Raw genomic sequence first — 26,380 nt, forward strand, 5'->3', positions numbered from 1 at the left:
GTCCTCAAGGCCTGGTGGGCCAGGATGTGCTCCAGTCTCTCCTCCTCCCCCGTCATCTGCTCCTGTGTGCTCTGGTCCGATATATCCTTCTCCCGGAGCTGCGGATTCAGTACCATCCTTTGAAATAACTTCTTCTCGGGGGAGGGGCAGGCATCCACTTAGTATTTGGGACTGGGGCCAGCCCCCCAGACCTGCCCTCTCTTTTAAAGCCCTGAGGGCACTGGTACAGGACCTGCCAGGGAACGGGAATCCGAGGGTGCCATTCCTCTGTCCTACAACCTGCGATGGCGCCCCAAACTGGCAGCACAATGTCCAAATGCCTTAGCATGAGAAGTCCTCCATCAGCTGGCCCATTGCCTGCTTCTGCAGTTCCTGAGCACCTACCTCCTGCATCCTGCAGACAGACCGATGGACAAAATGTGCCACAGACCCAGCCTCTTAGTGCGTGTAACCTAGTGGAGCGGAGCACATGATCTGGGACAAAGCACTAAGTGGAGCCACCCCCACCCCCAGACGTGTAGGACAGAGATGTGTCCCCTCACGGGGCGTCCCCATGGGGCCTACTCACTGATATGGTCGATGGAGCCCGCACAGAACTTCCCGTAGAACTTCTTGGCTCCCAGGCCCCGCAGATCGTGGATGGTGAACGGCCAGAGGTGCAGCACATTGTTGCGGGAGAAGGTGTCCCTCTTCTCCACCACGACCACTTTGGCCCCCAGGTAGGCAAGTTCAATGGCAGTGCGCAAGCCGCACGGTCCTCCCCCAATGATGAGACACTGTGGAGGGGAGGGAGAGAGAGAGAGAGAGAGAGGAAGAGCCGTCACCTCTAGAGTGAGGACACGAGGCCCCAGTCCATCCACAGGATGACGGAGGAGCAAACCCCGGCCCACTCAAATCAACCAGCAAGTGCAAACGCAGCACCTTCTAGGGCCCGTCCTTCGACCATGCAGAGTGCGTTACTGAAGGACCTAAAATGCCCCAGCCACTCTGCCAAACTCTGGGGAGGAAGCACAGGTAAATGTGCACTGATTCCGTCCAACTGCACGGGGTTTAAACCCCAGCTATAGCATTTGACCTGCTGTCTTCTGGTCTGGGGGCTATGCCCTTTCCTGGTAGGGTTATTTAGTAAGTTCACTTCACAAGCATGTGACACATCTTTGCAATGCTGAGTCTGGCAATGGGTTCTCACATAGGACACCGAAGGCACAAACAACAGCAGGGAAAAGGAGTGTTGAGACGCCGTGGAGATTCAAAACATGTTTGTGCTTTAAAGGGCATGACCGGGAAAGCAGAAAAACAGCTCACCGAACGGGGAGGAATTGTTGCCTGCAAATCATCTATCTGTTGAGGGGCTGTGCTGGCTAGGTAATCTGGTATCAATGTGGGACTTGAGAGGATTAAGAGTGAAGGTGAGGGATGACAGAGGACAATGTAATATGGAAAAATAATCTATAACTTATCAAGGGTTCGTGAGGGAGGGCGGGTGGGGGAGAGAAGGGGAAGAAATGGGGAGCTGATATCCGGGGCTCAAGTGGGAAGAGAATGCTTTGAAAATGATGCTGGCGGCATATGTGCAAATGTGCTTGACACATTGGAGGAATGTATGGATTGTGATAAGAGATGTAAGAGCCCCCAATAAAAGTATTTTTTTTAAAGGGATAAAAAAGAGTGAAGGGGTGGAGTCTAGTCTGTCAATCGAGTCATAGCCAATGAGGCCTGTGTGGGGCATGGCCTTCTCCAGAGGATTCTGGGAACTTCTGTATTTTCCTCCCTGGAGGCAGGAGACTCTTTCTCTGCTCGCTCCCTGAGAGACACTTCTGACAAGAAGCCACCCTGATGCAGCCAGGACTCTGGGAGCTGGAGGAACCATGTGGAGACCCTTGCCAGCACTGAGCTGTTTACAACACCACTGGATCCACAAGACTTCCCACCCACTGGCCTGTGATCTTCCTGCATTTGGTGTCATTGTATGTGTTTCATGGGTCTGAAGAGGATTTTATAAATTGGTATTGGATCTATGGGCTAATATCGGACTTATGGACTTGATCTAGACTGGGCTGGGATGTTTTTTCTCAGTATTCAATTGCTCTTGTATGTAAATCTCTTTCTTACACACATGAGTGTCTATGAATTTGTTTTTTTAGTCTACCGGGACTAACACAGGGACTAGAATCTGCAATCTATAAAGAACTCCTATAGGTCAGGGATTAAAAAGACAAGTCCGTCCTTTTAAATGGGCAAGTTACTTGAATAGAGCTTTCTCCAGAGAAGACATTCAAGTGTGCAATAAACACGAAAAAGGGTTCAATATCCTCAGTCATCAAAGAAACGCCAATGTCAGCCACAACAGCCTACCACCTCACACCCGCCAGGATGTCTACGATCAGAACAAGTGGAAAGTAACGAGCATGGGTGAGGCTGCGGAGAACTGGGAACCCATGTGAGTTGTGGGTGGGGATGTGAAACGGTGCATCTGCTGTAGGACACGGTTTGGTGGTTCCACAAACAGCGACGTGTGACTCAGCCCTCTCATTCCTCCGTACACACTCAGAATGGGTGGACGTGTCACGGAACCAGAGGCATGTACTCTGACATTCACTACAGCATGGCTCACAAAGGCCCAGAGGTGGAAACACGGCAGATGCCCACCCATCGATGGCTGCATAAATAAGGTGGTCTCACGGCCCTTGTGGGCAGAGGTGAACCAGCCCCAGGGTGGGCCTGCCACAGGCACTGTGAAACAAGAGGAGGGTCCTCCCCTAGGGAAACTGCAGTCTACTAGGAGAAAAACGAGGGCACAGAACAGCCTAGCTCGGTTTGCTCAGTTACACCGAGCAAATGTCTTTCTGCTGGAAGGCTGCCTAGGAAGGGCTCCACCGTTCTGTAGAACAAAGGAAAACGGCGGGATGGCTCTGCGAGGCAGGCTTACCCCAACGTGGCCCTCTGCCCTACTTCTAGGCAGCCCCCTGACGTAGCAGTTCACCTGGGGTCTGAAGAGTTGGAGCAAGAGGCAATAAACAGTCAGGCAACAGGGAAGAAGGCGTGCACTCATGCTTTGCTCTTCGACATTGCAGAGGGATCAGGAAACACGGCCCCTGCTCGGCATCAAGCCTTATCTTAAACAAATACATTCCCCCTTCCTCTAGCAAATACTCCATCATGCAATTATCACTCATCTGGGGCCTCCGGGGTCCCAGAGGGAAAGTACAAGCAAACAGATTAGAAGCTCCCACACCACAACCAGTGTGGCTAACTGCTTGGAATCTTCCAGAGGCTGTAGAAACCTGACAAGGGGAAATGAGTCACTGCTGAGATACAGCTTCCCCCAGAGACGCCGAGGAGTGGGTCCGCAAGCCCACTCATCGCTTCCTTTGCCGCACGCTCCACCTCCCAGCCTAGCTCTGCTCATGAGCTCACCCCCCAGGCAGTTCCCCCAGCCCGGCATAGCCAGACAATGAGAGTCACATCAGAGCTAGACTCAGCACTTCAATACTTGTGAAGTTGGCTGGGGTGGGGTGTGTGTGTGTGTGTGTGTGTGTGTGTGTGTGTGTGTGTGTGTGTGTGTATCCACTGCATTTCTATGTTGTCAGTGCATCTTTTCCTGTTTGCGGAGTTCTGTCACTCCAAGGTTGGGCACGGAGGAGGGGTGGGAGGACATGGGGTCGAGAAGGGTGGCAGAAAGGGAAGAATGGTGGCCAGCCGGCCTCTGTCCATGCAGCAGGCCCGCCTCCACCTGGCTCTGAGGACCAGGCGAGAGAACTTTTCCCAGCAGCCAGGGAGCTGCTGTGTACTTTGATGCGAACAGTAGCTGGTGCACTGCTCCTGACCCTGCGGACTGAACCTGCAAGCTCACCACACAGAGCTCGGTTTTCCCACCAGCCTGGGCTCTCCCCAACACCGGGGCCCAGCATGTCAGAGATGCCAGTCAAACTCAAGTCCAAAGTCAAAGAAAACACCAGCGGGCCTAATTATATAAAGGGAGAAAATTCGGTGCAGATGCTATCAAGGCTGGAGGGAGGGCTTGTTGGCATAGGCCAGGCCAGTTCCTCTCTGAACACGCTTGTTATGATTAACACGGGAACTCGGCATTCTGACAGCAGGCCGCAGACCGGAGCAGCTACATGCCTGGGCAGGGGTGCAGGACAGCAGACAGCTTCCCCGGTGTACCCACTGTGGATGCTCTGGAGTTTGGCAAGTCCAAACAGACCGTGAGTGCAGAGAGCTGAGGTAGCTCAACCTGGGAGCCCTCTCTGTGCCCAGCCCGATGCTGACCTCACCTGTACAAGGAAGCAAGGCTTTCCATGAAGACCCGCCTCCCGGCCTTCCTTCTAATGCCCTGCCCTGGGCTCCCTCACAACCAAGGGCTGTGCATTTTCACGCCGGGCCTGACTCCCAGCTAGGCTGAGTGCACCCCCAAAGCTGCCCTGAGCCCGTCGCAGGGCCTAATACACAGAGGGCCTCCGTCCAGACAGAGTGGAGGGATGAACTTCCCATACCCTTCCTGCCCACCCAAGCCTGGCTCCCCATCCGTCCAAAGCCGGGAGCTTCCTGTCAGCCAGGGTTCATGTCTGCGATTCCCACCCAGACAGGGGGGGGGAGGTGCCCGGGAGCCGGGCTCTGCCAAGGCCACCAGCACTATGGATGTCAGGATATTGTGTGCTCGGGCAACATGAATCATTGCCCAGTGGGGAGCAGGGCAGACCGGACTCCAGCAAGAAGTCCACTGCACAGATAAACTCCTCAGTGGTCAGGCCTCCGCATGAGGGCAGAGGGAGGCAAACAGCACATGGAAAGCCCGCTCTTGATTTATAAGGGGCTGGCGTGAGGGAGATGTTAACTGACTCACCCACAGACGGGGTGCAAAAGGTGGGCTCAGCTCCGTCCGCACACAACTCTCGGGGGCCGTGCCAAGCACGCTCATCAATCTCCAGAGGAAGACCCCAGGGGGCCCAAGGCGAACCCAGGGTCTGGAAGTCCACAGGCTTGATTTCCGCTTCTGAACTCGGCCTCTGGTTTCCTGGGGAGTTCTGCATGCCGCTGTGGTTCTGCCCCGGGCTAACCTGAGGCCCCTGGGCTCTGTGCCTCGTTTGAAAACCATGACCATGATATCTAAAATTTGGCAGTGTGCCTGCCCGGCACTTCACAGAAGCCACCCTCACCACTACCGGCGCAGTCGTTTCTCCCAATAAAATCAAAGTACGACTCCCTGCCATCGATTCCTGCCTGACTCCCGGTGACCGTGCAGGACAGGGTAGAATTGCCCTTGTCTGTTTTCAACTCTTTACCGGCGCGGGAAGCTTCGTCTTTTTCCTGCGGGGCAGCTGGCGGTTTGGAACTATTGACCTTGTGGTTACAGCGCAGCATGTGACCACCAGGCCCTCAAGGGTCTGTGGCCTCACTGCACGAGAAGGAAAAAGCCGAGAAGAGGGATCAACCTGCCTGAGGATCCCTTCTTACCCCGTTCCTTTTAATGGAAGAAACTGAGGCAAAAGAGGGCAAGAGTATTCTAGAAGGTCACGTAATCAGGGAGTGGTCAGGTCCGGAATTGAACCTGCGATGGATTGAATATGCACTTTCTCAAAATACCTGTTGAAGTCCTAACTTCCAGTCCTTGTGGATAGGACCTTGCTTGGAAATAGGCCTTGGAAGATATGGTCGGTTAAATTAGCATGTCAAACTATAGTAGGGGGCCTCTAATGCAATCTGAGTGGTGTCCAATAAAAAAGAAGATATATGTACACATACATGTATATGTGCGTATTTTCATATGCGCGCGCGCGCACGTGTGTGCATGTGTGTGTGTATCCCACTTGCTTCCAAATCGATCGCCATCCATAGTGACCCAGACATGATGGGATAGTTCTGCCCCGTAGAGTTTCCAAGCCTGAAAATCTTTACAAAAGTACACAGCCTCATCTTTCTCCCTCAGAGTAACTAATAAGTGTGAACCGCTGACATTTTGATTAGTAGCTAAGCGCCTTAGCCACGGCACGACCAGGGATCCGATAAGAGGAGAAGAGACAGGGAAACAGAGAAGGGATCCCAGGTGACGATGGAGTGATATCCCAGCTGCAAAACAGGCACCCCCGACCACGGGAAGCTGGGAGAGCCTAATGAGGACCTTCCCGCAGACTCAGAGAGAGTATGGCCCCGCCGACACCCTGAATTTAGACTACCCACCTCCACACCTATGAAGCAATAACTTACTATTCTTAGAAGCCATTCAGTGGGCAGTGTTTTCTTATGGCAGGCTTGCAAATGCACCCCCAACCTATCAGCATGAGCTCCCAGTCCAGGCTCTTCCTAACTCCCACCTTTTGGGGCTTGTGGCCAGTCAAGGGCAACGTCAGGGTTCCTGGGACAATGCACGTGGAGGCTGCCTCGCACAACACAGGTGGGCGATCTCGTGCCTTCACTGCGGAGGACAGCACTGTGTGGCAAGGCGGGGCTCACAGGGGCTCTGCTGGGACAATGACTGTGCCCAGACTTGGCTTCAGACGCTCCCCTGGGTGAAGGCTCACTACTGGGATGGAGCCTGAGCTGTGCAGGTGCTGAGATGCCACTGTGACAGGTGCCACATAGCAGAGCGCCTAGGCTCCCCCAGGACCCCGGGAGGGTTGTCTATGCTGGCACTGAGCTCCACTTGGTGCTGTCTCCCCTGCTGCTCACAGGCCAGCTCCCTGGGACAGTGATAAGGGGCCGGGGATGTGCCGCCAGCTGGGCTTCTGCAGCCCCACTGGCTCAAGGACAGGCTGTCGGTCCGCATACGCCTCCACCCAGGCAGGCAGGAAGACTCTGACTGTCCCTGGGCCACCGTGAGCAAAGCCAGCTCACTTCAGGACCACAGGACCGAGAGATTTTAAATCTAAAAGCCACCCATAGCAAGAGAGAGCTTAGACTGGGGCCAGGCCTGACAGCCCCAGGCCTGCAGGGCAGTGCTGAGGAGAAGCCACGCCAGGCGTGGTCAACCCAGCTTCCAGCCGTGGGGTTCGTTCAGGGCCAGCTTAGCTCTCATCTGACTTGACTTGACCTGCCGCTGCCCTGGTCCTGCCTGACTTTGGTGTGCCTGCCACACCCAGCTACGCCTCTGTAACAAGCACACGCCATTTACAAACCTCAGCGACAGGGAGAAAGGAAATGGGAAAAAGATACGCTGCTTCTCCTCAGAAAGTAGTAATAATAAAAATCCCTCAGAGAAACATTCCGTTCCGCTCGGTTCTTCCCTTACAGTGTGAGCTGGCACACGCTCATTTTCCATTTCTTCTTTTTAAAAAATTAGGTTTTATGATTAATTCTTTGGTGAAAATACGCACAGTGACGCGCATGGCTTCAACAATGTCTGCAGGTGTGATCTGGTGATAGGGTGACACTAGGTTGAGCCACCATTCTTGCTCTTGTCAGCTTCCACTTGAACTTTGACACGAGCCATGGGTGGTCTATAATACAGCCAGGTTCCGGCCTTGTTCCCGACGGATGATAGTAAACTCTTCTCCACTGTCCCTTTCACAGGTGTAGTCAATTTCACTCTCGTGTATTCCGACTGGCGAGATCTGCATGGATGGTCACCGTGATGTTGTTGAAAAAGATCTTTCCAATGACCAGTCTGGCAAAATTCTACCATGAGCTCTCCCACATGGTTTTTAATGACCAAGGTCATATATTCCAACTGCGGATCCTTCTATTTTATTTCCAACTTTCATATTCCGATCATCAGCAATGATCAATGCCTCTTGGTGACATGTTTGATCAATTTCAGGCTGTAGAGGTTGGTAAGCATCTTTAATTCATCTCAGTGCATCAACTTAAACAATAGTTGTAGTCACTTACTTGTAGGTACACGGCTGGTTTCCGATCACTGACCACAGCGTGCATCAGGATAGGTTTGAAATGCTCCTTTTGGTGAGGAATGCCACACGAATGCTCTTCAACTTGTCATTTCTGGAATAGTCGACCATATGCTTGTCCAATTCACCTTGGATAACACCAGTCTATTTCAGTGCATTAATGTCTAGGATATCAATCTTCAAGCATTCCATTTCATTTTGACAACCATTTGACTTCATTTTGGACAATCAACTATCCTCAGTTCATACTTCAAATATACTACAGCCCAATTATTAATGGGTGTTTGCAGCTGTTTCTTCTAATTCTGAGTCATGCCATATCAGCAAATGAAAGTCCCGAAAACTCTACTTCACATCAGTCAGGTTGACCCTAATTTGAAGAACTAGTTCTTTCTCAGTTGTATTTTGAGTGCCTTCCAATCTGAGAGCAAAGGGTCGTCTGATATCAGACAATGCCCTTCTTCTACCCAGGCAGTTTCCCCTGGCCTTTCCCCACCCATCCCTCTACCCCGCCCCCCTCCTGAAGTGGATCACCAGGTCCTTCTTCCTAGTCTTAGTTTGGCAGCTTCATTAAAACTCGCCCACCATGAGTGACCCCAGTGGTATTTTTAAAATATCAACGTCATAGATTCAGGCATCACCGCAACATGCAAACTACCACAGTGTGGCCCACTGATGGAAGAGTGGTGGTTCAGATATAGCCTCCCTCTTTCTTTCCACCAATCCATCTTCTTCTTTGCTCCATTTCAGTTAAGAACCACCACATTTCCTCCCAAATATTTTGGTGGGAATTATTCACTAGAGTTCAATAGCTGTTCAAGATCTTGAAAAAAAAATTTAGGTCAAATGTACTGGCAATAAAATGTACATGTCTAAAGTATAGCATTTTATATGACATGGTATGATGTATTTTGTTTCTTGTTACATCAGTTTTCTCCCCATAAATGGTCTTTCTTCCAATTGACCCCGTGAATCCTTCCTTATCCTTTGGGCATCTGAGGTGGAATCTTGATGTGTACTGTGATTTTCAAGAAGCTACTAGGTAAGAAGTGAATTTTTAAAAATTGGGGGTGATGGCTGAGAGAGCTACAGCGACTGGCAGGTTCCGTAGGAAAACAGTAATTGTGACAGGGCACCTTCCCCGCCAGGACTCAGTGACTTCCGGAAGGGGCCAGCATTCTGGGCAACTTCACCCAAAGCGAAAGGCAGACCACAGCCTGAGCCTCCATCGACCCAAAGATCTCCAGCCAGGGCTGCAGTCAGTAGGTGCTTAATCTGTCCGATGGCAGACATTCTCACTAAACAGGTGCCAGGGTTGAGAGCCACCTGAGGTCAAGGGGGCATCTACTGAGAATCTTCGTTATGCCAGACCTGCACCAGACACCTACATTATGAGGGGCTTCAAAAAGGTCTTGGGAAAAAAATAAAAAATTTAAAAAAAAAAAAAAAAAGGTCTTGGGAAAATTCCATTAACTCTCCATTCCACTTTTCCACAAACTTTTTGAAGCCCCTCATGCATTACTCACTTAGTCCTTCCAGGAGCTATGGCGAAAACCACATCGCTGGTACCTTCGATTCCAAAGCGAGATGGCCCCCGAGAGCTAACCATTCATTGGAACCTAACTCTTTGTGCAGCATTGTTCTAATATATGTGCTTCACAGGATTAACTCATTCAAAGGAGAGGTAACTAAGGCACAAACGTGGTTGGCTCGTGTCCCCAAGCACACAGTTAGTAAGTGGAGGCACGAGTGGAGGCAAGCCCAGCTAGCCTGGTTCTCCAGCATAAACCCACACCTACCCTATTTTGTTGTTGTTGCCAGAAAGTCAGGTCCAACTCATGGATGCCAGTATGAGCAACACCACGAAACACTGCCTGTACTGCCCTGTCTTGATGACCATTACTATATGACAGCCCATTGCGGCACCTACTGGGTTAGTCTATCACAACGAGTATTTATTTCTACTTGCCATTGGCTCTCCACTGAACGTGGTACTGCTTTTAGTGATGGGTCTTTTCTGATGACATGTCCCAAGTAAGCAAGAAGTCTTGCCATCTTTCCTTCCAAGAACATGCTAGGCTTGCATTTCTTTGAGTTTGGTTTGTGCTTTTGGTCATCCACAGTAATTGCAACCTTCCTTGTCAACACCGCAGGTTGAGTGCTTTCGGGGTTTTTTTTTTTGAGCTTTCTGTCAGATTACTCAACTTCTGCATACATATGAGGTGACTGAAAATACTCTGGCTTGGAGTCAAACATCCATTAGTTATCAAAGTGGCATTTTTGCTTTTTAAAACTTTAAAGAGATTCCCTCCCCCCACCCACTACCCCACGCGCACACACACTGAATTATACATATAGAAACTGTTGAATTAACCCAGGGACAGGGGAACAACAAGTGATCTAAAGTTGATCTCAAGGAGGGCATAGGATGCCAGGTGGGTTTGAAAAAGCGCAATGTAACAGAGAGTAATTACTGAAACCCGAATGAAGGTCGAACATGATAGTGGGACAGGAGGAAAGTAAAAAGAAACAGAGGAAAGAACTAGGAGGTTAAAGGACATTTATAGAGGTCTAAATACAGGCATGTACATATGTAAATATATCTATATATAATGATAGGGAAATAGATCTATGTTCTTATATTTATATGTTAAGTATTAAGTAGCCGATGGACAATAGGTCTCTACTCAAGTACTCCCTCAATGCAAGAACACTTTGTTCTAATAACCCGGCATTCTGTGATGCTCACTTTCCTGACATGATCACTGAAGACAAAATGGGTGCATAAGCAAATGTGGTGAAGAAAGCTGATGGTGCCCATCCATCAAAATATATAGCGTCTGGGGTCTTAAAGACTTGATGATAAATAAGTGTTTATCTAGCTCAGAAGCAACAAAGCCCACATAAAGAAGCACACCAGTCTGTGTGATTATGAGGTATCGATGGGATCAGATATCAGGCATCAAAGACAAAACAAAAAATCCTATCAATGTGAATGAAGGGGAGCACAGAGTGGAGACCCCAACAAAGCCCATCTGTAGATAATTGGACATCCCTTCACAGAAGGGTCACAAGGAAGAGACAAGCCAGTCAGGGTGCAGTATAGCACCGATGAAACACACAACATTATTCTACTTCTTTAATCCTTCCTCCCCCCGCCCCCCACTATCATGACCCCAGTTCTGCCTTACAAATCCGGCTAAACCAGAACATGCACACTGGTACAGATAAGAGCTCACAACACGGGGGATCCAGGACAAATAAATCCTTCAGGACCAATAATGAGAGCAGCGATACCAGGAGGGGAAGGGGAAGGTGGGGGGAGAAAGGGGGAACTGATCACAATGATCTACATATAACCCCCTCCCAGGGGATGAACAACAGAAAAGTGGATAAAGGGAGACAGTGGTCAGTGTAAGACATGAAAAAAAAAAGTATAAATTATCAAGGGTTCATGGGGGTGGGGGATGTGCTGATACCAAGGGTTCAAGTACAAAGAAAATGTTTTGAGAACAATGATGGAAATATATGTACAAATGTGTTTGACACAGTGGATGTATGTATGGATTGTGATAAGAGCTGTACAAGCCCTCAATAAAATGATTTTTTTAAAAGTGTGCAGACCTAGATGGTAAATATGTTGAGGAATAATGGCTTCATAATTTAATATCCTGGTTTAATAAGTTTCTATGATTTTGTAGCAATAGTTATGTACTTCTTAGAGTGCAACTTTATCTAATCCTGTACTACCCTCATAGTCACTGTGGTGTGAGCCCATTATGAGGATTGATGTTCAAGGCAATCAAAGTGTCTGAAATTAGACAGGGGTGATGATTGCACAGCATTGGGAATGTACTGGAAGCCACTGAACTTGAATATGGTTAAAACGAAAAAAAATTGTTATGTGAATTTTACCTCAATAAAATAATTAAACATTAAAAAAGAAAGAAAGAAATGGTTGACTTGGTGCATGCCTTTCTGTGCATATTCTCAACCACAGAAAGACATCAAAAAAGGTCTTTGGCTGCAGATGTACCCGATGTAATTTGTTGTTTGATTTCTTAACAGCTGTTTCCATGGACACTGATGGGTGATGCAATAGAATTGAAATCACTGACCACCTCAATTCCTGTCCACTTACGCTGAGGCTTATTGATCCAGTTGTGAGGATTTTTGTTTCCTCTGCCCAGGGGAAATCTATACTGAAGGCTACAGATTGGAACAGAAGCTTGTCCACCAGGTTACATTGGTCTAGCAAATAAAGGACAGAGCTAGGAGTCATTGTCAGGCACACTGGATTTCAGCCTCTTGTTCTTTCTTCTCTAACATCCTCGCCATCATCTTTCTCCAAAGTGTTAGGGCCGCTACCCCCTCCAGAGTCCTCTTGCTTTCTCTCTTCCCTCCTAGGTCCTGAGGCACCTTCCGTGGAACCACCTCATTTCACCACCACTCATGGAACAGACACGCTTCATCCAATCAGTGGACAAGCACCTCAGCTGGGCTGACCTCTGCAGAAAAGCACCAGGGAGCCTGGCCATGGATTTCCACAGCAAACTGGTGCCCCTCCAGCACACAGATTCCTCCTTCTCTGAGCTCCACAGAGAAAGAGCTACTTGCTTGAGCTCAGTACCTCCTCCTGGGCTGAGGGCCTGGGGAGAGCAAGGCCACCCCTGCCATTCTGCAGCTCTCTCTGGTCCGCTGTCACGTCCAAGGCTAACTGCGCCACCCCAGGAGGAGGCAGCAGGTAGGATTGTGCTATAAGAACGCACTTCTCATACTCAGTAAGAATACACTCGCCTTCTTTGCTTCCCCCCACCCTCTCGTTACAGGAGCTCTCGTCTGAGAGGCTGGTGCTGGATGACTACTGCAGGTGCAGCGAATCATTGAACGTGGCTCTTCTAGCCAGAATCGCCAACTTCCACCAAAGGACCCTTCCCTGCTTGCGTCCATCACATTTTCTTACTTATTTTTTGAGATCATGCCTATCAGCACACGGGTTCTCTTTTGTATTTGGTTTACTAGTTTGCCCTACGACTCTCGCTGTGGAATGCCAGGTTTACCAAAGCAGGCTCTTGCCTCTTCTCAGTTCCATTTCCAAAGCTCAGAGGAGTCCCTGGTCCAAAGTAGGTGTCCTAGAAACACTTGCCAAATGAATGAAATGAAATCACGCTTTTTCTCCAAATCAGGATGCACAAGAGGTTAAATGATAGCTCGTAGCCAACACTGACCAAGGCTTCCTTTGTCTGGGGTACTGTTTCAGGACTCCATTTGTCATCTTATTCCACAAGGCAGAAACAGACGAGGTGGTGCTGGTGTTGAGTCACCATTGAGCTGTCTCACTCCTGATGACCCCATACGCAAGGGAACAGAATGCTTGATGCCACCCCCAATTAGTGGCAGATCTGACCTGGGACCCATCAGGCATTCATTGGCTGATTTTTTGAAGTACACCACCAGGTCTTTCTTCCTAGCCTCTTTTAGCCAGGAATTTCCAATGATACCTGTTCAGCATGATAGCAACATGTCGGCACCCATGAGCAGGTGTGGCCGCAGATGAGGTGCATTGGTTGGGAACTGAATCTGAGTCACTCTGGCACGCAAGGTGGCAATTCTATCATGAAACCACCAATGGCCCCAATTTATGTGCTAGAAACTACATTATCTCCATATTGCAGAGAAGGATGGTGAAGTCAAGGTCCCCACTCCTCAAAGTCACTGGAACCCAGGATCCAGCCTAGCACCCTTGCTGAAGGATGGCTGGGATGATGTTGCAGCCTTTCTCTTGTGTGGATCACCAGCCCCAGAAGACAAATAGATGCGCTTTGCCAATAGATGCCTTCTCCAAGATAGAAGCTCTAAGGCTTCGTGGACAATAATGGAAAGGCGCGTTTCCTTGGGAATCTCACACAGGTCTTCCTGGTCAGAGAACCCGTATGCCTCAGTGGCATGTAGATGGATTCAAGTTCAGCTACCACAAAAGCAGTGAGCAAACCTAACTCGGAAGCTCTTGATAGCTCCCAAGTGGGTCATCTTACACTGTACAGTGGTTTGTAATTAAAATGCTTTCAGAACTGTAAACAGACCACAGTGTCTAGACATTTTGAGATTCCAGTGTCCTACACCATCCTGCCTGCCCATGATCACCACATGATCGCTGCCTACAGCTACCAAAGAACACGTTATGTTTTCCTTATCAGAGCATCTTTAAGGGCACATTTCTGGGAAGCCTCTCCTTACAGCCTTTTGTGAGCAGCTAGGGAATTCTTCTGTTCCCCAGGAGATGGCAGGTCTGGGCATCATGGGCAACTGCTCGCTGGAGGCAGGCCTGGGCCAGCAGGAGGTGAGTCAGGGTCCCCGTCACCTGCAGGCTGGCTGGGGAAGTCCACATATGGATGGGTGGGATTTCCAGTTGCGGGTTTACTGTATCATCTCTGTCACCCTGAAGGGAAAGTGCTGGCCCGGTTCCCTGGCGAGAACCAAGCAAGCTGGGGAGACGACGGAGTCCGTGGAGTCAGGTAGACGAGGACATGGTTTAGGCTCTGAAGGACTGAGTGGGAAGGCAGAGAAGAGAAAGAAATAAAGGAACGACGTACTCACAGCAGGAAGATAAATCAGCCACTGGCTTCTTGTAGAGGGAGTGTCTGGGTGTTGTGGACATGCCCCGCTAACCTAAAGGTGGAGGGCTCGATTCTACCCAGAGGCACCTGCGAGAAAGGCTGGTGATCTACTTAGGAAAGAGCACAACCGTGAAAGCCCTAGGAGAGCTTCTATCCTGACACGCATAGAACTGTCTTGAGTTGGAAGAAGCCCGTAGCAACTGCTTCATTTTTGTTTTCAGAAGAACTAACAGGCACATCTAAAGAACGCTGCTGGTGCAATGGTTGATCACTCAGCTGCTACCCAAAGGCTGGTGCATCCAAAACCCAGCAGCTACTCCTTGGGAAAGAAAAACGAACAATCTTCTCCCATACAGCTGACAGCCCAGAAGACAGTGTGGGGCAGTTCGGCTCTGTCCTACAGTGCTGCTATGACTTAGACTCAACTTGATGGTGAGCAGTAACAACTAGGGAAACAACAACACTACTCCAGCGTACTTTAAGAGAACCAAGTTCCTCGCTGCCAGAGAGAGATGCTACAAAGACAAGAGGGAAGACGAGAGTGTTTTTTGGAGCTGGGCGACTAGAATCTGGGGCCATTAATACGGACTCCTCCACCCCACATAGATATATAATAGAAAGACACAGACCTACTTCCAGATGTGCGTGCATCTATATCCCAGCCCTGTCTGTACTAGCAGTGTTAGGACCTGGATCTTGGTGTCTAAATATCATACTCCAAGAAAAGGAACTCAAAAGTGTAAGAGCCTGGAGCATCTTACAGTGCCAGAAAGTAAGGGAAGTGGGTCAAGAGAATGGGAGCATTCTAACAGATCCTAGGTTGGGGAAGGCCAAGGTCAAGTGGCATTGCTAAATCAGTGGGAGAAAGTTACAGGACAAACAAGACATTTGCATCATCTTAAAGGGGTTCACCAAAATGTTTAGTAATTACACAGGGGTTGCTAGTAGCTTTACAGTGGGGAACACTGGTAGGAACCACGTCGTTAATTTAGGGATCAAGCTTGACATCACCACCAGGCATAGCTGTCGACATTATGCCCCGCTTGATAAGCTGCACCAAAAAGGGCACGCAGCTCTGTGGTGCCTGCCCTTTAAACTCATAACCTCAATTCAATCAACGGGAAACCGCAGACACAACCAAATGGAGACGTTCTAAAAATAATGACCCATATCTCTAGAAAATGTGAAGGTCATCCTGAAAGGCAAGGAACTGCTCAGGAACTCTCACAGATGAGAGGAGAAGAAGGAGGCATGTGACTCCACGTGGCGTGGTACCAGCGTCCGGAGAAGTAGGACACTAGGGAAAGACGGGTGAAATCCAAATGGATTCTGTGACTTCATGACTATTGTTCGAAGATGAATGTTTAAGCTTTGATGATGGCTTTACTATTATGTAAGATGTTAAAATTGGAGGAAGCGGAGTGACTGTAAATTCTCAGTAAAACTTTAAAAAGATATTTCTAATTTCTCACATAAAACAATGGGGGCCTGGATTGATAAATTAGGTATATCCCTACCACGACATATGGCACGGTTACTACAAGCCACAGCGTGTGTCTGTATGTACTGACCAGAGGTTCATGCCTCAGTGGGGCAGGCCTGAGTTAGTCTTTGCTGTTCCCATGTATGTGTGTATGTTGTTCTGCTTCTGTACGGAAGAAACTGGAAGGATGTGTGCAGAATAGTTAACAGCAGTTACTTCAGGAAAGGGGTATTAGAGGGGACTCTCGCTCCTCAGTTAATGCTTTTGAATCAGGTTCAGCTCACAGTGCCCCTAAAACAACAGAGCTAGCTGCTTAGTATTGTGTTAGCCTCACAAACCTTGGGTCTGCTGTTGAAGCCACTGAACCAACCATTTCATCGAGTGTCTACTGTGTATCTGAGGACTCTGTTAGCAAGCACAGTGCCCTTCTCCAGGGATCGGTCCCTCCTGATGACATGTCCAGAGAACGAAGTCTCACCGTCCTTGCTGCGGAGGTACGTTCTGGCTGCTCTTCCTCTAAGACAGATCCATTTGTCCATCGGGCTTTGTAACACTTTAAAGAGGTCTTGTGCAGAAGATGTGCCCCATGCAATTTGCCATGTCTCCATCGCTGCTTCTCTGGGCATCGATTACCGCCCGTAGTAAAATACAATCCTTGACAACTTCAATCTTCTCTCCATTATCCATGCTGCTGCTTGTGGGTCCAGTTGCCTGGCTTTCTGTTTTCTTGATGTTGAGCTGTAACCCAGAGAGAAGGCTGTCTGTCGTCTTTGACTTTCATCAGTAAATGCTTCAAGTCCTCTTCACTCTCAGCAAGCTAGCTCGTATTAGCTGCACAGAGCGGGCGATGGTCAAGTCTTCCTCGAAAATTCCGACAGTAAGCATTTGTTCATATTGTCCAGCTTCTCAGCAGACAGACTGAAGAAGTGTGGCAAAAAGATAACCCCCGAGGCACACCTTTCCTGATGTTGAGCCCCACCTCGTCCCTCTGTTCTGCTTGACGAGCTGCCTCTCGACGGTATCCAATGCTGCACGAGTCCAACGAAAGATAGGCTGGGATCCGCAGAGTTGGTATTCTCTGCCTTCTTAAAATACTTCTGTGTTATTGGACATTTAAGCAATGAGTATGTATTGTATTTGAAATACAAAACAAAAACCGAGACTGGGTGGAGTGCCCTTTTTTCAACGCCACCACTCGGATGTAAACCTGAGAAGATACACACTCGCCAAGGAGAGGCACCTTCACTTGCACCGAGCTGATCTTTAAGCGACATATTCTTTCGAGATGCCCATCTTACAGAGAAGGGTTTTTTCCTCTTGAAAGGTTAAGGATGGGGCCTTCCAGCTCCTGGGACCAAAGGCACGAGGGTTCTTGCAGAACGTCATCGAAACCAGGACTGCTGGTTCTAAATGAGCTTCCTCCCTTTTGGCCACAGACATGAACCCAAGTCACGAACACAGATTGGTAAGGGGCAATTCTGCATGTGGACTCTGGAAACGAGAGGGAATCAGGGGCTCCATTTTGGTGGGGACTTAGACATGATGAGACCCTGTGTGTGCACACACATATGTATACCGAAGAAATCATCTGTAACCATGATCCCAGCTCCTTGTAGTTCCTGATCAGACCCAAACGTCGAGGAGAATGCATGGCTATCATTTATTTATCCACTCACTCATTTACATATTCATTTTATACGCACTCAACAAAGACTTTTTTTTCTTTCAAAGCATCATGTTGGATGCTAGGGAAACAGAGACCAGTACATACCATTCCCCGCCCACAAGGTCCTCACGCTGTAGCAAAGAAAGGCAGTGACAGCCCTTGGGCAGGGTGCGCTCACTGGCCTTCCACACTGAAGGACTGAGACAAAAGCGAGGCAGGTCTGGCAGGGAAGTCTGGAGCCTGGTTCGGGGTGGCTCAGTTGGATGAGAGGTGCTAAACCCACAAAGGGGAAGACAGAACGGATGTAAGGACAGACGGAGAAGGACTGAAGCTGACTGGGATTTTCCGAGGGGGAGGGTGGTGTGGGCATCACCCAAGATGGAGAGTCAGAACGAAGAGCATATTTAGGGAGGGAAGAGGAAGAGCAGGCTTAGCGATTCCATTTTCAATTCCTTAAGGGTCAGGTGCTCATGGAAAAGTCAAGAGGCTTCTAGGAATTCCAACAGTTGATCCAGAGAGTCAGCGGAGAGTGGTGCACAATGTTAACAGTAACAGCAACTTGTAGCTAGGGGAACAGGCACTGTGTCTCAGGTGTGATACATGACCAAATGGATCTGATCCTAATCTGTTATTGTCAGATGTTGTTGACTCAGCAGCGACCCCACATATAGCATCCCCACATACAACAGAGGGGACCCCTGTGGGGCCCCGCACCTTCCTCTCACATGTACCTGTGCTTCAGCTCAGTGTTGGGACCCCTTCATCAAGCCATCTCTTTCAGGGGCTCCCTTGCCTGCCCCCACCTTCCGGAAAGCATGTCTGCAGTAAGTGAGACAAAGTCTCACCACCCTTGTTTCTAAAGAACACGTGGCTGCGCCTTTTCACATGGATTTACTCCGTCTCCTGGCAGGACACAGTCCAGCCCAGCTTGTTGCCGACACCAGAATTCAGAGGTATCAATTCCTCGTTGGTTTCTTCAGTCACACACCCAGGAGGCAACCGAAGAGACCATGGCTTGGGTCAGGCACACCTTGGTCCTCACAGGGACACTTGTTTGTCGTTTAACCCCGAAAAAGGTCTTTTACAGCAGATTTGCCTAATCCAACATGCCGTTTGATTTCCTGACTGCTGCTTTCATGGGTGTCGGTCAGAGACCCCGTAAAATGAAATCCTTGACAACATCCGCTGCTCCTTTCCCTGCCCCGCCCCCCGCTTATTCTGATTGGTCCAGCCGTGAGGATTTGGGGTCCCCTTCCTTACGCTGAGGTATAATCCATAATAAATGTTTCAGATCCTCTTCTAACTAGAACTCTATCAACCCAGTGTTATTATGCCCATTTTACAGACGAGGAAACGGAGGCTTGGAAATGATAACTAACCCGCCCGTGGTCACAAGCATCTGACTTTGGGCCACTCCTCTCTTAAGACAAACATGCTCGGGCTCCAAGCTCACAACCATCGAGTCAATGCTGCCTCACAGCAACCCTGTCGGACAGGGCAAAACTGCCCCGTGGGTTTCCAAGACTGCAACTGGATTCGAACTTCAGACTTTGTGGTTAGCAGCCCAATGCTCTGCCACCAGGGCTCCTGCAGACACTGCCAGTAAGAGAAAATCAGATCGCTCAAAGGACGGCAGGGCGGGAGGGTTCAGGGCAAACCTGCTTCTCAGCCTCAGAGCTTTTTGGTTCTGACACTCCTCTGCAGGGAGGGACGGTCCTGTGTACCTCTGGACATTTAGCCGGCGACTCAAGGGACCCTGGCAATTTCAGCCCCGGTCCCTCTGAGAACGGACGCTCCTCATCAAAATCCCATCCACCCACCTCAGAGGGTGGGATGGAGAGTGAAGGAGGATGTGCAGAAAGGGGAACCGAGGGAGGACCTGCCCTGGGAAGCCCACCCACGCAGGCTGAGACGAACACCCAGCAGGCAGCGGGGTGTCCCCCAGGGCTCTCAGGGAGGTGGCTGCCAGACTACAGTGTGAGAGCTGAGGAGTGAGGCAGCCACAGAGGGGAACACCCAGTGTCGCCTCGACCAGCAGCTGCTGACGTGGGCGGACTCCAGCCCCAGGAGCCACTGAAACAAAGCTCCCAAGACCACAGCTTCGGCATCAACCTCGAGCCAGATCTAGGAGAGGCCAGGACGCTCACAGCCGCCAGCACATGCTCAGGCGAGGCCGGTGGGCGGGTTAGAGGCTGGCGGCTGTCTGGGCTTCCAAGACTCCCTCACTGGCCAGGGCTGCCTCTGAGAGTGAAGGGTCCTCTCCTCACTGTACAGAGGGACACAGGACCACACAGCTAGCGAGTACGAGGCTCAGAGGCCTCACTGTTTAGCTAAAGAGGAAACAGGGGAAAAATCACTGACGCTTCTAATTCAAAATCATAACCATTCTAGAGATTGAACTCTTTGAATATCATTTAAGTAATTGGTGTTTTCTAAAAGGAACAAGAAAATAAAACCCATTGTAATAAAGACAAAATCCTGACCCATGGGTTCGAGGCAGGGGGGAGGAGAGGGGGGGGGTGTTGGGGAGGAGGGAAGGAAATGAGGCAAAGGTGCTGGTAGGAGCGGTGGAGATGGATGGAACAGCCAGCAGAGGAAGTATCTGCCCCACCTGCCTGGAGACCTGTCAGCTCACCTGAGAAGCAGGTGCAGGAGGGTGGGCTAGGGCACATAGCCTGGCTGTCCAAGGTGCTTGGGAACTGAGGCTCACAGCCCAGATGCCAGAAGAGATGACGCTCACCCTGCCCACTGACAGGGCCCCTCCCCAGAGATGACTTTGGGGCTTCCCAGCACCTGGGCTGGGTACTGTGCATCTCCCAGCACTCCCAGGGCCACGGTCGGCTTCTCTCCATGCCCCCACATTCAGGCTAGTCGCCCCAGTCAAGTCACATTCTCCTGGAACAGGAGCTATCATGCTCATTTTGAAGAGAGGGGAAACTGAGGCCCAGAGATGGCCAGGCCACCTGGGTGCTTTCCACGACACCCCAGGCAGAGCGAAGAGTCTGCATGGGTCACCGCTGCCAGGGACTGCTGAGTCATGTGACCAGGGCGACGTCGCGTGTGAGAGGAGAACCTCGCTCACTCCACAGGGTGTTCAGCGGCGGATTCTTCCAAAAGCAGAAGGCCAAGCCTTTCTCCATTGTGCCTCTGAGAGGGCTTGAACCCCCCACCTTCCGGTTCACAGCCAAACAAATGTTCGCCATTGGCATCACCCAAGGTCTCCACAATATGTATAACCATCTTTAAGAGGAAAAAAAACAAAACCTAAAACCACACTGAATTAACTGCATCCTATGGGACAGGGTAGCACTGCCTCTGTGAGTTTCCCAGACTACATACAGGACTAGAAAGCCTCATTTTTCCCCTTTAAGCGATGGTTTTATATATCATTCATTCTCTCTCCCAGGCATTCTTGGAGTGGGTCAAGTGGGGAACAGACAGACTAAGGAAACCAGCGACCTGGCTTCTTCCCTCCTCCCTCAGCATGAACTAACAGTCGTGGCTCTCCTTCCAGCATTTTCTTCCCTGGATGCTCTTGGCTGCATGGCTGGTGTCTAGAACAGTGCACTCATGGCTCTCGCTATGAGGCTGTGTTGAATTAAAGCTAGTCATTATTCCAGCACTTTCTTTCCACACACTTCACAGAAACAGGAGGAACCTTAGTGGGGGGGGTGCCAAGGAGCCCTGGTCCCGGGTTGGGTGTAACTGTCCAGGGCCCGGGAGGCCATGCCTTCTCTCCTGCTAGAAGAGCTTCTCCAGTGGGGAGATGCAGAAGGCCCCGGTCACTGAAGATTCCCGGTACAAAGAGACCAAGCTACCCGAATGGTACCTTCAGTCAATGTTTACCACGAGGATGACCTTGAGACTTGATGGGGATTCTGAAAGGGAGCTCCACAGACAGAGGGCTCAGTATCGGTCAATTACTCCAGTTGTGGCTTACACCCAAGGGAGCTCTACCTCAGCCCCCCGTCCCAGGCAGGCTGGAGGGCTGGGTTTCTGACACCACTCCCTCAAATTTACTCTGTGTCAGCAGAAGTGCAGAAGGCTGAGGGTGGTCTTGGTTGAAACACAGTGTCTGGAGTCTCTGAAGGCTCTCGGCAGAGCCCAGGCAATCTCATCACCAGGCAAGAATGTCAGGTAGTGCAGGGTCTGGGGTTATGTAGGACCTAGACGCCCACAGGGGGTGGGTCTGGTCCTTTCCCCACGTACCTTGGTGGGACTGGATTTCAGCCAAGCACTAGACTGAGGCTGCAGGCTCCATGAGAAGGTACTCTCAGTGGGTGGGCTCTGCAGTGGGACCCCCAATGGCCTGATGTCCCTCTCCTGGTACCCGGACAGGTACACAGTCCCGCTTGCTGTGAGTTGCCACCTCACGGTGACTCCTGTGCGCTGTGATCTTTGGGAAGCAGAGCACCGGGCCTATCTTCAGAGGCAGGATTAGAGGTGGGATGGATTAGAATCATCAACCTTAATTACAGACCGATATCTCTAATGAACATAGATGCAAAGATCCTTAACAAAATATTGGCCAATAGAATACAAAAGTATATAAAACACATCATCCACCACGACCAGATAGGATTATCCCAGGGATGTAGGGATGGTTTAACATCCGAAAATCCATCAATATTATACACCACATTGAGAAGAAAAAGAATAAAAACCATATGATAATATCCATAGATGCAGAAAAAGCATTTGACTCCCATATCTAATTAAAACACTCACGAAGATAGGATTGGAAGGTAAATTCTTCAAGCTGATACAAGCTATCTATGAAAGGCCAATGGCCAACATCATAGTTAATGGAGAAAAGACAAAAACAATCCCACTGAAAAAGGGTACAAGACAAGGATGCCCCCCGTCCCCACTTCTATTCAATATTGCTCTGGAGGTTCTGGCTAACAACATAAGACAGCGGAAGGACATCAAAGGGATCCAAATGGGAGAGGAGGAGGTGAAAGTATCGCTATTTGCAGACGACATGATCCTGTACATTGAAAGCTCCACAGCTGGAGTACTTACAGCGACAGAGGAATATGGAAGATTGGCAGGATACAAGATCAATAAACAGAAGTTGGTAGGTTTTCTATACACATTGGACACGACCATGGAAGAGGGGATTAAGAAGGGAGTACCCTTCATAGTAGCTAAGGACAAACTGAAATATCTAGGAATATATTTAACAAAAAATACTAAAGACCAATACAAGGAAAACTGTAAGACCCTACTACAGGACACCAAAAGCGACCTCCACCAATGGAAGAACATCCCCTGTTCATGGATTGGAAGGCTGAACATAGTAAAGATGACAATCCTACCTAAAGCACTTTACAAGTTCAATGCTATACCAATGCAAATACCATCAACCTTCTTCAAAGAATTGGAAAAACTGACCATCAATTTCATATGGAGAGGGAAGAAACCCAGAATTAGCAGAGAACTCCTCAAGAAGAAGGACACAGTTGGAGGACTCGCCTTACCTGACTTTAGTGCCTATTACACAGCTACAGTGGTCAAATCAGTGTGGTATTGGCACAATGACAGACTCTCGGACCAGTGGAAAAGAATAGAAAACCCAAAAATAAAACCATCAGCATATAGAAAACTGATCTTTGACAAGGGTCCCAAAACTATCAAGTGGGAAGCGGATTCCCTTTTTAACAAGTGGTGCTGGACACAATGGATATCCACATGTAGTAAGATGAAACAAGACGTTTACCTCACCCCATGCACAAGAATAAGCTCAAAGTGGACCACAGACCTAGAAGTTAAACCCCAAAGCATGAGGACCATCAAGGAGGGAATTGGGACTAACTTCAGAGCACTGGCCTAGGGAACTCATAGGCTCACTGCAATAGGGAAAGGTACACACGCAGGTGAACTGGAAATCGACAAATGGGATTTAATAAGAATAAAGCACCTGTGCACCTTGAAAGACTTCACCAAGAGGGTGACAAGACAACCCACAGACTGGGAAAGGATTTTTAATAATGACACATCGGACAAAGGGCTCATTACTAAAATCTACAACACCCTCATGACCTGCAAAAAGAGGAATAGAGTGAACCCCCTAAGGAAGTGGGCAAAAGAACTGAAAAGATCTTTCACTAGGGAGGAGACCCATATGGTCAACAAGCATATGAGAAAGTGTTCCTGGTCATTAGCCATAAGAGAAATGCAAATTAAAACAACAATGAGATACCACCTAACACCCGAGGCTAGCCCAAATTAGGAAATCCGAGAGCAACAGGTGTTGGAGGGGCTGTGGTGAAGTAGGAACCCTCCTCCACTGCTGGTGGTCGTGTAGATTTGTACAGCCACTGTGGAAAGCAATCTGGAGATACTTCAAGAAAATGGAAATTGATCTACCTTATGACCCAGCCATCCCTCTACTGGGCATATACCCAGAGGAGGTAACAAATAAAACACGACCAGTCATCTGCACTCCAATATTTATTGCAGTACAATTCACAATCGCAAAGACTTGTAAACAGCCTAAGTTTCCATCGATAGATGAGTGGATTAGTAAACTCTGGCACATACACACAATGGAGTACTATGCAGCACTGAAAAACACAGACGATTACATGAAACACATCGTTTCGTGGGAAGAGTTGAAAGGAATCATGTTAAGTGAGGTAAGCCAATCTCAAAAGGACAGGTATAACGTGAGTCCCCTGAGGTAAGTACAATCAGCATGGCAGGAATAGAAGAATAGACACTTATCTCACAATAAATGGGTGGAAGCATAGATAGTTGGAGGGAGGGCAGGCCACACCCAGGGAGGTACATGTGAGTCCAACATAAAGAAGGGGAAGGGGGGAAGGAGGAGGGAGAATCAGGGTGGGGAGAAACTGAGTTGATGGTACGGGAGGTACAGGGCACTAATCCACCCAGGGGGAGAGTATTGGTTGTGTCCCCACAGAACTGGAATGTGCATACGGACCCCATCATGACACACCAAACCAGGAGGGCAACGTAAGGCGTGGAGGAATCACAAAAAGACTGGACCATATGCCCGGCCCCAACCAGAATCAGCCTGACCCCCACCATGGAAGGGAGTGCCACAGAAAATGAAAATAGATCGTCTGGTGAGGGAAAGGAACTGACCTACCACACCCAGAAGGAAGCTGAAGCAAAGGAAGGGGGAGGAAGGGAGTGGAGCACACCAGGGCCCACCAAGCTCAGAGGACAATAGCCCTGCTCAGAGTGGCCAATGCACAGAGAGGACCATATGGCTGGCCCCACTGCGAGATGCGACATCCTGCACTGACCCATGGCCCTACACGGGACAGCACTGGAGACACAGTGTGGGATGTTTGACTGAGCTGACCCCACCACACTGAGGCAAAACACTAAAGGAGTGCAATAGAACAGCGGGCGGAGCAGAGCAACGAGGGAGTATCAGAAATAGACTTTGGGGCCAGGGTGTGCCACCCCATCAGACTCATCTGGAAAATACTCCTAAAGGTCAGCAAACGGACCTTGAACTATTAACAGGCTTTTCTTTCTTTCTTTTTTCGTTTTTTTCTTCTTTTAGATTTTGTATGTCAGTAGCTTTTTGTTTGTTGTTGTTGTTGTCATCGTCACCATGTTTTTATGTGTCACTTTGTCTGGTGCTGCCAAGGCCATCCGCAATTGTATGTGCATATTATTATCTCTGCAGGTCTATCTAGATAAGATAGGCTGGATAAACAATGCGGAGGAGTAAACAATGGGATCCATGGTTCTGGGGGGACATGACAGAGTGGGAGGTGGGGGAAGGGAAGAGGTGTTAATCAACCCAGGGACAAGGGAACAATGAGTGGTTCAAAACCAGTGGCAAGGAGGGGTTGGGAGGACTGGCAGGGAGTGATGAAGGGCAATGTAACCGAGAGGAATTACTGAAACCCAAATGAAGGCTGAGCATGGTAGTGGGACAGAGGAAAGCAAAAGGAAATAGAGGAAAGAACTAGGAGGCAAAATCATAAATATATGTATGATTATGGGGGACATAGATCTATGTGCATATATTTATAGGTTTAGTACCCTGCTTCCCCAAAAGTAAGACATCCCCTGAAAATAAGACCTACTTACAGTTTTGCCTCTCGCTGAAATATAAGGCACCCCCGAAAATAAGAACTCCCCAAAAATAAAGCCCCCCGAAGCTACTGTAACTCTGGACCGTAGCGGCGGCACCGCCGCACAGCTCACTGTTGGCTGCAGCACAGCCGGAGCAGACAGGAAGTGCGAGGTTTCTTTTAATAAAACAATAAACAATAGATGTGTACCATATTCTTCTTCATGGAAAAATAAGACATCCCCTGAAAATAAGACCTAGCGTATATTTGGGAGCAAAAATTAATATAAAATACTGTCTTATTTTTTGGGAAACAGGGTAGTAGGGTAGCAGGTGGACACTGGGCTTCCACTCACATACTCCCTCAATTTAAGAACACTTTGCCCAACTAAACGGTCATTACATGATACCCACCTTCCCAACACGATTATTGAAGACAAACGTGTGTATAAGCAAATGTGGTAAAGAAAGCTGATGATGCCCGGCTATCAAAAGATATAGCATCTGGAGTCTTAAAGGCTTGAAGGTAAACAAGCAGCCATCTAGCTTGCAAGCAACAAATCCCACAGGGAAGAAGCACACCAGCCTGTGTGATCACGAGGTGTTGAAGGGATCAGGTAGCAGACACCAAAGAACAAAAACCATCCTTGTGTGCTCACCTTCCCCACATAAACGCTGAAGACAAATGTGTGCATAAGTAAGTGTGGT

The 26,380-nt window shown here is 49.2% G+C and overlaps 1 protein-coding gene across 2 annotated transcripts in view; it reads right to left on the reverse strand.

Moving 5' to 3' along the window:
• MICAL2 (microtubule associated monooxygenase, calponin and LIM domain containing 2) overlaps positions 1 to 26,380 on the reverse strand; it is a 235,169-nt gene that overhangs the window by 139,254 nt on the left and 69,535 nt on the right. For both annotated transcript variants that reach the window (XM_045290948.1, XM_004711613.2), the window contains exon 4: positions 569 to 776. In XM_045290948.1, the coding sequence (XP_045146883.1) occupies positions 569 to 776 (208 nt within the window). The remainder of the gene's footprint in view (positions 1 to 568; positions 777 to 26,380) is intronic.

The sequence above is a fragment of the Echinops telfairi genome, unplaced genomic scaffold (genome assembly GCF_000313985.2).
Source record: "Echinops telfairi isolate 266 unplaced genomic scaffold, ASM31398v2 ScPeMD7_60;HRSCAF=208, whole genome shotgun sequence".
Classification (NCBI taxonomy): domain Eukaryota; kingdom Metazoa; phylum Chordata; class Mammalia; order Afrosoricida; family Tenrecidae; genus Echinops; species Echinops telfairi.